This window comes from Sturnira hondurensis, unplaced genomic scaffold (genome assembly GCF_014824575.4).
Source record: "Sturnira hondurensis isolate 20B ecotype Veracruz unplaced genomic scaffold, ASM1482457v3 Scaffold0004136, whole genome shotgun sequence".
Lineage (NCBI taxonomy): Eukaryota > Metazoa > Chordata > Mammalia > Chiroptera > Phyllostomidae > Sturnira > Sturnira hondurensis.
The window spans coordinates 29,470,234-29,483,367 of NW_028076767.1; the positions used below are offsets into that span (position 1 = coordinate 29,470,234).

The 13,134-nt window shown below is 55.3% G+C and overlaps 1 protein-coding gene across 2 annotated transcripts in view; it reads left to right on the forward strand.

The window, feature by feature from the left end:
- The window catches only part of EYA2 (EYA transcriptional coactivator and phosphatase 2), a 206,492-nt gene that overhangs the window by 191,581 nt on the left and 1,777 nt on the right, over positions 1 to 13,134 (forward strand). For both annotated transcript variants that reach the window (XM_037044208.1, XM_037044207.1), the window contains exons 12-15: positions 4,035 to 4,195; positions 6,362 to 6,476; positions 7,413 to 7,534; positions 10,586 to 10,686. In XM_037044208.1, coding sequence (XP_036900103.1) covers positions 4,035 to 4,195; positions 6,362 to 6,476; positions 7,413 to 7,534; positions 10,586 to 10,686 — 499 coding nt within the window. The remainder of the gene's footprint in view (positions 1 to 4,034; positions 4,196 to 6,361; positions 6,477 to 7,412; positions 7,535 to 10,585; positions 10,687 to 13,134) is intronic.

Here is a 13,134-nt window from a genome sequence, read left to right on the forward strand (position 1 = left end):
GGGTCCTCGGAGTTCACAGTGTTCCTTTTCACGAGTAAATTATCAAGCCCCTTTGCACCACTGGGAGAGGACCACACGGCGGCGTTCCGGGTTCCTGCCAAAAATTTCTGCAGTGTCCAGAGCCTTTGATGTGCTGCAGATGAAAGAGGAGGCCCTGCAGTTCCTTGCAGCAGGAACCCAGTTCAGTGGCACCAACCTTGACTTCCAAATGGAACGGTTCCGCTACCAAAAGAGGAAGGATGGCGTCCATGTTGTAAATCTGAAGGGAACCTGGGAGAAGCTTCGGCGGGCAGCTCGCGCCCTGGCTGCCCCCGGAAGACCCGGGTCAGTGTCACAGCCTCCAAGGACACTGGCGAGTGGGCTGTGCTGAAGTTTCCCGCTGCCACCAGGGCCACTCCCATTGCTGGCAGCTTCACTCCCGGACCTTGGCTAACCAGCCCCAGATAGCCTTCCAGGAGCGGGGATGTCTGTGGGCACTGATCCCAGGCCCTGCCTGCCATCGCTCTGGTAGCATCTCTCCTCGGCATTGCGTGGACGTCGCCACACCTGCGCATCAATGAGAAACCTCACTGGTGGGACTGATGTGCTGGATGCCGGCTTAGGAGGTTCTGCGCATGCGTGGAGCCGACTCTGCGCACCCGTGGGAGGGCCTGCCGGATCTCTACTCTGCAGAAATGCTGGAGACGGGAAAGGGAAGGCAGGCTACTGCTCCAAACGCTGTGACCAACGAGGAATCTCAGGGTGTACGGGCTGCCCTGGCTCCCAAGGTCACTGCTGCTCAAGGTGGCAGACTGGTCTGCACAGCGCGGGCTCCCTCTGGGCCTACCCAGCAGCTTCCCACTGGCGACCGGCCTGCCACCCCCACTGTTCAGGCCACCAAATGAACAGGAACAACCAGTGAACCAGCGATCTTTTACATTTTCATTTTATTGATTTTAGAGAGAGGATAGGAGGGGGGGATTGATTTGTTGTTCCACTTATTCACACATTCATTGTTTGCTTCTCGCATGTGCCCCCACGGAGGATCAAACCCACAACCCCGGTGAACTGGGATGATGCTCTGACCAGCTTGGGTACCTGGCCAAGGCTGTTACTGAGTGGTCTCAGGCTGTTCTTCCACAAACTCTTAAACAGAAAATGGAAATAAGGTTGAGGGAAAATAAAAAAGAAATTATCTAGAAAAATGGGAATCTCTAGACTAGAAAAGAAGAGACCACGTGGTGAATAAAAGTGTAGGTTCCAGAACCAAGGGGCTGTGATGGAATAAAATCGTACAGCCCCTTCCTCATCGAGTTAAGGACAAAGAGGCCTTGAAAAATGGCTCTTCGCCTTCGTGATTTGATGCTGTCTGCACCCTGTTCCTAGTCGGGTGGGTTTCATTTACCGTCAGCCCAAGATGGGAGCTGAGAAGGTCGTGGGAGCAACATGTCCGTGTAACCTGTTTCATGGGAAAGAGGACGTTTTCCTGCAGACGGGCAGCCAGAATAGTCCTGTGAGGTTCTCCACCGGGCTTTCGAAATCTGAGTCATTCAAAGCAGAGCAGAGAAGAAACTAAAATCGCCCATGCCCCTACCATCTCAGACTCACCACGTTCTGACATCATGACTTCCCTGCTTCCGAGTTCACACACACTCATACAGACATCTGTGAAAAGCAACACAGGTGGTGGATATGTGTAAGGGAACGGGTGTATATATGTTCATGTGGACATATATATGAGTGTCTTCGTCCGTTCTTGGGCAGAAATTTAAAGACAATGAAAGAACCACTTCGTCAGCCAGTTGGTGTCTCTCTGCTCTGGAGGGAATTCCAGAGTCTGCATCTGAGGCCTCTGGGAATAAGTTGCCCGGGCCGGTGTCCTCCCGGCCTGGCTGTCCCAGGGAGCCCCCACAGTGAAATTGGCTGTTGAGTTTGAGACCTCGCCCAACATGTTTGGGTGGATCCTGCGGGGTTTCTGTTGCCCCCAAATCCTTCCCCCCGCCCCTGCCTGGGAAGAGTCTTACATCCGGGCCTGGAGGCCTGGCCTCTGCGAGGAGTCGGGCTGAGTGCGCCCTAGGCTTGATGGGTGACAGCGCCATGTCACATCACACTGTGACAGCACTCTGACACTCACGTCACACTTCTCACATTCCTTTTTATCTCTGCCATAGCAGTTAACCAGGAGGCACTTAAGATACAACGTCCAAACGTTGTTTCATTTGTATTGCATTTCATCTTTAAAAAAATTAAGTGCCTTTCTTTTTTCACTCTTAAACTCAGAAAATCCAGAAAGAGCAAAATAGTACAAAGAGAAAAAAGGCAGAGCCAGACCCGCTCCCAGAGACGCCCAGGTTACTGTGCTGACATGTTTCCTTCCAGGCTTTTCCTCTCTGAAGAGACTTTCCTATTTATCTTAGAAGCGTCTGCTCACACTGTACACGCAGCCCTTGTTACACTCCAGCGTTTCTTGCAATGTTAAAGCATAAGCGATACTCGCGTGATTTTGCAAACCTACCAGGGCTTCTGGTAGGAGGAGAGAAAGGGGGTTCTCTGCAGAGCTGGGGTTTCTGTGCACACACTCAGGCCGCTGTAGGTGGGGACTCGCCCCCACTGCCCCTCTGGCTCCCAGCTGCCGCTCTCCTTGTCCGTCCTGCGTGATGCCCTGCCTTGGTGTGTCCCCAGGCTCCGCGCATGGGTGGGGACACTCGTGTCCCCACACTCGTGGGACTTCATGGCCCAGCGTGCCGTGCTACGGCTGAGGGCTGCACCTGCAAAGCACCAGCAATTGACTCTGCCTAATGCAGGGAATGCTTATTCTTTGCCTAATGCCTATTATTCAACAAATAAAAAAGTTAAAACAGGGAATTTCTATAGCAAGATATGGAAGTGCTCCACCCTGGCTGGTGTAGCTCAGTGGATTGAGTGTGGACTGTGAACCAAAGAGTTGCCAGTTCGATTCCTAGTCAAGGCACATGCCTGGGTTGCAGNCTTCTGGTAGGAGGAGAGAAAGGGGGTTCTCTGCAGAGCTGGGGTTTCTGTGCACACACTCAGGCCGCTGTAGGTGGGGACTCGCCCCCACTGCCCCTCTGGCTCCCAGCTGCCGCTCTCCTTGTCCGTCCTGCGTGATGCCCTGCCTTGGTGTGTCCCCAGGCTCCGCGCACGGGTGGGGACACTCGTGTCCCCACACTCGTGGGACTTCGTGGCTCAGCGTGCCGTGCTACGGCTGAGGGCTGCACCTGCAAAGCACCAGCAATTGACTCTGCCTAATGCAGAGAATGCTTATTCTTTGCCTAATGCCTATTATTCAACAAATAAAAAAGTTAAAACAGGGAATTTCTATAGCAAGATATGGAGGTGCTCCACCCTGGCTGGTGTAGCTCAGTGGATTGAGTGTGGACTGTGAACCAAAGAGTTGCCAGTTCGATTCCTAGTCAGGGCACATGCCTGGGTTGCAGGCCAGGTCCCCAGTGGGGGCCACGTGAGAGGCAACCACACATGGATGTTTCTGTTTCTCTCTTTCTCCCTCCTTTCCCCTCTCTCTAAAAATAAATAAATAAAATCTTTTTAAAAAAGATACAGAGGTGCTCACACAATGGGAAGAGAGGGTCAGCAGGTGGGCCTGAGGAGGGCCATGAAGTGGGGTGGATTTGGGGATCAAAGTAGCCACGACTGAGGTTTCCTTCTGGGCTCTGCTGTCGAGGTGAACCAGAGCCAACCCTTCTTTTGGAATCTATTCCCTCCACAAATTCCGAAGGAAGAGGGCTTTCCCTCGTGTGGCCGCTGCACACAGCGGACAGCGGCAGACCCCACCCCCCCCGGGCCCCGAAAAGGAAACAGGTGCCATTTCACACTAAGAGACAGGAAAGTGGGCGCCAACTGGGCGAGAGCCAAAGATGCCACCGTGCTCCAGGAGGCTGACAAGCCCCGGTCGGGCCCCTCCCGGAACGCCCGGGCCCACAGCCGGCTCGCACATTCTGAGGGTCGGTCCCATGGGGCCTTGGTCTCCCAGTGAAGAGCCCCCCCCCCACATTAACATTGTCTCTCCCCCTCCCCAGCACATACAACTTCTCCACCGATGGCTTCCACAGTTCGGCCCCAGGAGCCAACCTGTGCCTGGGCCCTGGCGTCCACGGCGGCGTGGACTGGATGAGGAAGCTGGCCTTCCGCTACCGGCGCGTCAAGGAGACATACAACACCTACAAGAACAACGTTGGCGGTGAGTGGGCCGAGGCCTGGCCGCACCCGGGCCAAGGGAGACCAGCGAGGGGGGCCACTGGCATTCATGTCACACCTGCTCCGTGCCAGGCACCGTTCTGACAGGGTTACAGACATCGCTCACTCAGAGTGACCCTCATGATGTCCCCCTGGAAGAAGGCATGGGTGTTTCAGCACCGTCACTTTGAGGGGGAGGAAGCTCAGGAATAAGGAGGCATCTTGCCCACAACGCCAACCCCCACCAGGTCTTAGTCACACTCCATGGCCTCTCGCACCCAAGTCTGTTGACTACAGGGGTGAGGCAGAGAGCTTCGGGGCGGCCTGCCTGCTCACCCACCCTACACGGAGAAAGGGGGAGGCAGGGCCGGAGGGAGTCAGCCAGCCGAGGCCCTCTGCTCCCCATCCAGGTTAAGCCCCAGGAAATGCCCAGAGCTTCGGTCAGGCTGCTTTGCTTTCCCCTAAACCGAGGGGAAATTACCCGATGTGTCAACAGGCAGGGAGCTTGGGGCTGGCAGGACGCCAGTGGGTGGTCCCCCCGCCCCCCTTGTGGTCTCTGCTGCCTCCCCCACCCACCCCCGCCTCAGCTGTTCCTGGACCCTGGAACTAGCCTGGTCAGGGCTGAGATGGAGACTGAGGAGTGTAGCCTTTTAGCCTGGGGGCCATGTACTTAGCTAAAAATCACGGTTCTTGTTACTAATGAGGTTTTTTATAGTTCGATGGTATTAATTATTAAAGAGAGACATGGGCAGTGGAAGGCAACTAGCAGTGCCCACCACCGGTGGCACAAGAAAAGCCCTGAGAACAGAGGAGCGCAAGGCTGTTCAGGAAGATAAAGGCCCGTGCGGCTGGAGCGAGGGGCCTGTCCAGCCCGAGAGAGGCAGCAGCATCCAGTGGCACAGGGCCTGCGGGCCACGGGGAGGAGTTTGCACAGCTGGGGTCTTCTGTGCGCAGACCACAGTGTCGGAGCGGCCCCAGGCACAAGGCAGCACCCTGCCCCGGCGCCTCCATTCTTTCTTCCACAAACACTGACTCGTCGCAGCCCTGCGCCAGGCCCTGCTCCAGGGGTTGCCGCCACGGCGGTGCACAAGGCCGACCTGGTCCCCGCAGTGTAACAGCCGAGGCAGACACCGGAGATGTAGTCACACAGGGACACATTAAATGGCAGTGGTGAGACATGCTAGGAAGAGGTGCAGTGTGTCGGCAGACTATAAAACAGAAGGCACTGGCCAGAATAAATGACATTTATGATGAGCTTGAAGGACTTAGCAAGACCAGAAGGGGAAGGTAAGACACCAAGAGTGGTTCAGGTTAGGGAAGGAGACATGCAAAGGTCCTGAGGCAGGAACACATTTGGTGTTTCAAACCTCCTTTGTCCCACATTTGTTGGGACAAAGAAGAGGCCACTGGGGCTGGAATGGACACCAGGGCAGTGCCAGGAGATGAGATTGCCAATGAGCAAGGGCAAGGTCATGGGCCATCGAGTCTGAACTTTACTTTAAGGGCACAGATGGCTGAGAGGTGACAGTAAGGCCGAGAGACACCTGAAGTGGGCTCTGCAGGTCAGCTGCCTGGGTGCCGGATCTGTCGCCATTGTCTCCTGTCTGCTGTGAGCAAGTCACAAAGCCCGTTTCTTCACCTGACTGACCTGATGTGACGTGTCATTTATATCTCACTGTTAAAGGGATAAAAAGAGTGTCCACTCCAGGGCACCTGGAGAACTCAGTGACATGTCATGTTAAAAGCAGGGTCCTGCACACAGCAAGCACTCATAGTCATTGTTACTTTGTATTTTATTAATTTTTGTCTCCACGGTAACAGAGTAAGCTCTGTGATCGGGGTGTTTGTTTATGTGTGCATGTTCAGTGCCTGTCAGAACTCTGACCATGCAGAAGGCCCTCCCGAGTGTTGTGTGGGACGGACGGACAGATGGATGGGGGATGGATGGGGGATGGATGGATGCACCAATCAATGAATGGCTTTGACTGGTTGACCGACCATTCAATCAATCCCAAAATAAGAGTACGATTTCTGGATCGAAGCTGCCCTTGGATGTCATCTGATTTGAAACCTCAGGACAACTAGGCTCCCCTTCCCTAACCCTAGGCCCTCCCAGACCTTCCTAAAATGACAGCTACCTCATCTCCGTCGCCTCCCCCCCCCTCCGTAGGCTTGATAGGAGCTCCCAAGAGAGAGACCTGGCTGCAGCTCAGGGCTGAGCTGGAAGCCCTGACCGACCTCTGGCTGACCCAGTCCCTGAAGGCACTAAACCTCATCAACTCGCGGTAAGTGGGCGCCCTCGTTGCCTTTGCGCCACGCAACTTTCTCCCATTCGAGGGTGCTGCCCCCCCACGTCCACACTCAGGGGAATGGCACCCCTCAGATTCTCACTCAGCACACTTTCCAGACATCGGACCAGGCCGAGGTGTGCGAGGCACTGGGCACCTTGGGCCACAGCTGAGCAAATACGAAGCTGCAGTGACTTATCAGGGCCCCAGAGAACTAAACACCTTCATACACCCGTCTGTCTTATCCCGTCCACCCAGCAGTCACAGCGCCGCCGCCCGAAAACCACTTTATAGGACCTCACCGACCCTCTCTAGTGGGTCCCTCGTGAGGCGAGGTGAGGAGGGCCCAGCTTCCTTCCAGGCCTCCCAGTAGGTTGCCTCTTGCCCTTAAATCAGGTTATCTGGGCCAGACACCAGATTACCCCCTGCACTAGTGTCAGAAGTCCGGTGACCCGGCCCACGAGTAGCTTCGGAGTGGTAGCCCCTGAGCTGCTGTCTGATGTTGGGTGTTTTGTCGGATGCGCACTTCGTGCCAAGGACCAGGAAAGCTAATCCGCTGCCTCAGCTTTCTGGGTCCTCTCAAGATGTCAGCGCTGCCTTGTGCCCCCAGGGCACCCCATACCCCGCCTCCCTGTTGTCCTGCTTGGTCCCTGTCACTCAGCTCCGTTACCGAGAGGCCCCGGCAGCCATTTCAGTGTGTGGCTCTTGCAATTAACGTTTGCTCTTTAAATAAGAAAGGGTTACACCCATCTTACATTTCAACGTGTCGGGCAGCTTCCAGGCTGAAAAGGACAGCTGAGAACCCTCGGTCTGTCCTTCCCCGAGGATGCCTTAGCCAGAGCCTCCCAGCCGGGCCCAAATGCTCACCAAACCCCGGGCTCACACCACAGGGTGAGGAGGCCTAGCCTTCTCTGCAGCCTCCTCTGTCCTCAGGCCCAACTGTGTCAACGTGCTGGTCACCACCACTCAACTCATTCCTGCACTGGCCAAAGTCCTGCTGTACGGACTGGGCTCCGTGTTTCCCATCGAGAACATCTACAGCGCAACCAAGACAGGTAAGGGGTGCCCAGAGCCCCGGCGGCGCAGCGAGGGACGTGGGGGAAGCGGTCCATCCCGGGCAAGCCGGGCAAGGCGGGCAAGGCAGGCAAGGCGGAGAAAGACAGCACTAGGAGTGTTCCAGAACTCGTCCCAGGGTGTGACTCCGATCCCCAGAACAGCCCCAACTGCCCACTTCCTTCCGGTTCTGCTTCTAGAGAAACTGATTAGGAGCAGTTTTCCAATAGTTACGATAACTGCAAAGCCACTCTAACAAACAGCCCAAAAGCAAGGGCTTACGTTGGATTCGAAGCTTGTTTCTCTCTCCCGTGCCAACAGACCACAGGGGTGTTTCTGAGCTCACCCAGGAACCCAGGTTCCTCCCATTTTATTTTCTGCCATCTCCCATGGGCTTATCCTCGTGTGCGGCCAAATTGGGGTCCTGCCACGTCAGCTTTCCAGCTTATGGAAAGGCGGAAAGGAGGGAGGTGTAATGCCCATCAATGTTTTAAAGCCAAGACTCAGAAGGGGTGCAAATTACTTCTTCGCACCTTAGTCCTGTGGCCACAGCTAGTTGCAAGGGAGGCTGGGAAGTGTAGTCCATAGTTAAGCAACTGAGAGCACAGGTAAAACTCATGGAATTCTATTACTAAGGAAGAAGAGGAAAACAGTTTCCACCACAGCTTGGTACATAAAGGGGTTTTAACTTAGGTGGTACAGTCTTCAAATGACCTTGACTTTAATCTTGAACCACATAGAGAGAACAGTATTGTTTTTTCAAATTCTCTTTCCAGGACAGAGTCTCCATTTGTGCTAGCCTGCCTTCACGCCTCCCTGACACTGTCACCTCCCTTATTAGCAAAGAGGATGAGCCTTAGGCTCAGAGCTTTGATGAGAGAAGAGAGTTTAGTAACTGAAAATTAGTAACATACTGGTTTGTTTGTTTTTTTTTTATATGGGAGGGAACTGGATTTTTAATTCATATATCACACAAAAAATAAATACAATATAAATAACACAAAAATCCGGCTAAGATGTTTGGAATTAGAATTTTTTTACCCTTGTTTTTTCTGGAGCAAAACCCAACTTACGGTTCTACAGAAGCATTTTCTTCGAGCAGTTTTTGCCTTTACTAAAATTCCACGTCTGAGCGTTATGCACATGCTAAAACCCTGGAGAGTCAGGCCCCAGATGCCATTAGAGATTCTGGAGCAGGACCCCTGTGTCGCAGAAACCAAGTGCCACCAGGGAAGTGGTGGTGTGGCTCTTCTTCCCCACTTGGGGAGCCTGAAGATCCCAAAACGAGGAGCCGTCGGCATGGAGATAGGATGGAATGTGGTCACCAGCTCCCTAGTTAAACTGAAAAACCATAATTTTTTCAAGTCAAGTTCTGCTGCGTAACAAGCATCCTGGCCATTTTTATGTCTCATGACATGGACCCAGAGGGTCCATGAGTCAGCTGTGGCTCTGCCGGGCTTGACCCTAGGTTCCTGTCTGCTCCACTTGCCTCCTCACTGTGGGACCAGCGGCCATTCAGGGCCACATTTTTCTCATGCCAGGTGACGGGTGTGAAGGAGGCCAAGCCAAACCACCTGCATCCATTTCACGTGACAGGTCCTCACCATGCCATTGGTCAAAGCAAGTCACGTGGCCAACCCCGCACCATGGGGGTGGGAAACAGGCTCCACCTCCTCCAGTAGGCTGCACTGCAGTGGTGTCAGAGGCCAAGGGCGTGCGATTCTGATGACTCAGAACACAGTTGCAATCCGCTGCTTTGACCCAGTCTCTGCGCCTGCAGAGGAGGAAAGAGGCCCAGAGGGAGGAGTGGCCGGCCACAGAGCTGGTTCCCATGAGAGCGGTGTAACAGAGGAGTTCAGAGCTCCAGCGCTTGAGGCAGGCAGCCTGGGTTCGAATCCTGGCCCTGCGCTCTCTGTGCCTCAGTCTCCCGGTCTGTAACATGGATGCTCACGCACCGCCACGCACATACATTCAATAGTGCGTATAAAACACCAAGGAGTTCCCCGCAGAGCACTAGCCCTCAGCAGTGGGAGCTATCTTGTGATTATTATCGTTCCTCCTCCTGCTCCCCTCATCTTCATCACTTCAGCAACCCTGAGCCTCAGTCTGTTTATCTCTGAAATGGGATTATGTCGGTTCCAATTTCCTAAGGATTGCTGTGGGAGTTCAGTGAATTAATGTGAGTCAGTGGCTCCCAGCAGGTGGCAGGATGGGGGTGGTTTGCCTCCTAGAGGATACTTGGGAACATCTGGGGACATTTTTCATCTTCACAAGTGGAAGAGCTGCTACCGGCATCCAGTGGGGAAAGACTGGGGGTGCCGCTGCCCATCCAACACACAGAACAGCCCCCCAGCAAAGAAGTGTCCAGTCCTACGGGCTACAACCAAGCTGGGAAACCCTGCTGTCAGAGAGATGCTTAGCAGAGAGCCTGGGATGTAGCGAAGTCCATGGTGGTGACTGATACTATTATTAGTGCTGTAGTTACGGTTACCAAACTGATCAGGATGAACTAAGGTCTGAATCGCATGCACCTGGACCTGTACTGCTGCCCAGACACTGGGGAGAAGGTGACAAGGAGAGGCGGTCACAAATGGGTTGGCGTGTGAGTGCCCGCGCCTCTGCATCCTCACTCTGGGATCCTGGGCAAATCGTGTCGCCACTCAGAGCCTCGTGGTCCCCTCTGGAAAATGGGTCTATCACTCCCACCGGGACAGCGGTGCAGACTCCGGAGCCCGCCTCTTCCACTGTGACCCCCTGGGCAGACCGGCAGGCCCCTTCACTGCTCTGCGTCTCTGTGTTGTCACCCGTCACCGGGTGGGGGGAATGACAGCAGTGCACACCTAGAGAATTTGCTGGAGGCGGAAATGATTAACCCCCAGCCCTTAAGAGGAGGGCCACCCACAGCAAACGCTCAACTGGCCGTTGTTCACCACACTCTGTCTCACCGAGCCTCTCTCCTTCCTCCCTGTCCTCCCCTTGCCCCCCCCCCCATTCCCTCCCTTCCTCTCCTTCCTCCCCTTCCTCCCCATCCTCTCCTTCCTCCGGGTGTGCAGGGAAGGAGAGCTGCTTCGAGAGGATAATGCAGCGGTTCGGCAGGAAGGCCGTCTACATCGTGATTGGCGACGGGGTCGAAGAGGAGCAGGGAGCGAAAAAGGTACTTCCCCCATCTCTCAGCTGCTCTTCCTCCTCCCCTGGGCCCTGCTGTGGTTTCCAGGGCTCTGTGTGCAGATTTCCCCCGCCCCCCAGGGCCGGCTGGGCCCCCTCCCCAGGCTCTTTGCTGGCCGGCCCAGGCCCATTTGCACATCGCAGAAGCATCCCGAGTAATTTCCTTCTGCAAATCCCGCTCTGTGCCTTTGGCTGCAGCCCCTGGGAGCGCTGGATTGTTTCTGGGACAACTGCTTGGGAGCCCAGAGACCCCGGCGGGCAGGCCGGTGGGGGGGGTAGGTGCACCTGTGTGTGTTTTATTTAATACCTACCAATCACATGTTCCAGGAACCCGTCCCAGTTAATAAAGACAGCATTAAGCTAATGAGAAAGAAAGTCCTGTGTTTGTGATCTCAGGCCCATGAGGAGAAGGACAGGGGTTCTGGTGGCCGTGGCACTGTTCTCAGAAGAGGAACAGCTGCCAAAACCTGGGGTCTGGGTCTGTCAACAGCATCCCAGGGAGCCTGCCCCCACCCCCGACCCAGAGGCCTGGGAAGTGGAGTGTTCATGTCGCAGAGCTTAATTTGGGGGACCTGATTTCCTCCTTCCCTCCCCGGCAACACATTCCAAGGAAATGCAAAAATGTTTAGGGTCTCGGAGGATGAAACCCGTAAGAAGAGGGAAAGCTGGGACAGGGGAGATTAGAAGGCTTTGCATGCGCTGTTCCATCCACCTGGAAGGCTCCTCCCTCCACCCACTGCCCACTGGCTGGACTCACCCCTCTGGGCTCGGCCTTCCCTCCCCCAGCTCCCAGACTGGCTTCCGGTCCCGCTCTGCTCTGCCAGCCACATCTGGCCTGCCTGTGACTCCTTCCCCCAGCTGTCTTCATTCTTTCTTCAGGACACTGTCCCCTCGTGTCATGAAAGGAGTACCTGCATAACTGGTGACTTAATCACAAGTCCTCCAGCTAGGGTGTAGGCTCCATTAGCTGAGCACCTACTGTGTGCCAGCCGACAGGGCTCTCACCCCTCACTCAGCTCACAGGCTGGGACAGGCAGTAATCACCTAAGTGTAACATGCGTGTCAGGTGGTGAGCCGAGCTTTGGGGGAAAGTAAAGCAGAAAACGGGAACAGAGGGGACTCTGGGCTGTGGGGGGAGGTAAGTTGCAAGTATAGGTAATGATCAAGGCAGGCTTCCCTGCCAGGTGGCTTCTGAGTAAAGACGGGAGGAGGAAGGGAAGTGAGCCAGGCGGATATCTGCGTGAGGGCATTAAAACAGAGGAACCGAGAAGTTCAGAGGTCTGAAGGCTAGAGCTTCCTGCAGGGAGCCCGCATGGCCACAGAGGTGGGCCAGGCTGGTGGGCAGTGGTGGGAGGTGAGGTCAGGGAGATCCTCAGCTTTTACTCTGAGCGCCTCCTCTTAAAGCCGATTGCTTTCACTTTTACAATGAATTGCTTCCACGGGGAAAGTATTAAATAAACACACAAGCCATGGCCAGAAGAGTGGTATGAACCACACGAATTATCCCGTGAACTGTGGAGCTCCAGAAACACCATGGCGGCAGGTCCAGAGCACAGTTCTCCCTGGTGAACCTGCCTGAAGCCCACTTCCAGGGCTCCAGGGCACGTCTACAGCGCTCCCCCCCCCTTCCAAGCTCGGATACAGAGGAGAGCCCTGCCCTGGGCAGGTGACAGCCATTACACTGAGCTGTGTGCTTCCACTGAAGCTGGATCAGACAGCAGCTCAGACCTTGGGCCCCGAGCAGCCAGCACCTGCCTCCATTTCTCACGGGGAGAAGGGCAGGGACGCCCATGGAGCCGTCACCGCCGCGTGCCTGCCTTCTCCCTGGTTGGAGAGGGAGCAGACGCTTTAAAATGACCCCTTTGTGATCCTGGAAGGAAACACAAAGGAAGGCATGATGTTACTGTCCGGAAGCTCAGTGTTACCGATCACTTTAGAGAAATCAGGGGCAAACCACTCCCGCTGGTGCCCATAACCACTGGTCTATGACCACGGTCATCGTCGTGGTCAGTCCTCCGAAACCCCCTGCAAAGTGGGTGTCATTTCACAGACGACAGGTTGGGGGCTCGGATAGGTTCACTGATTGACTTAAGGCCACACAGCTGTCTGTCTGACTGTCTCCCTCCAAACACCTGGCAGCAGGGGTTGGGGAAGGAGACAGACTCAGGAGTTTCAGACACTGTCGGTCTGCACCCCTGAGCTGGTCAGGTGACAGCGGAGTCTGCCACTGGAGACTAGGGCACCCCCCCCCCATACTCCGACTCCCCTCGAGTCCTCTCCAGTGTCTGAAGCAGCGGCCCAGCTCATTAGGGAGACATGCTGAGCGCCCGCAGCCCTCCTGGCCTGATGGATGGGGGTCGTTAGCCCAGGCCCCAGACACCTGCGCAGCGTGAAATATGGCAAGAGGACAAGGGCCTCCGACTGCTGTGGCTGACAG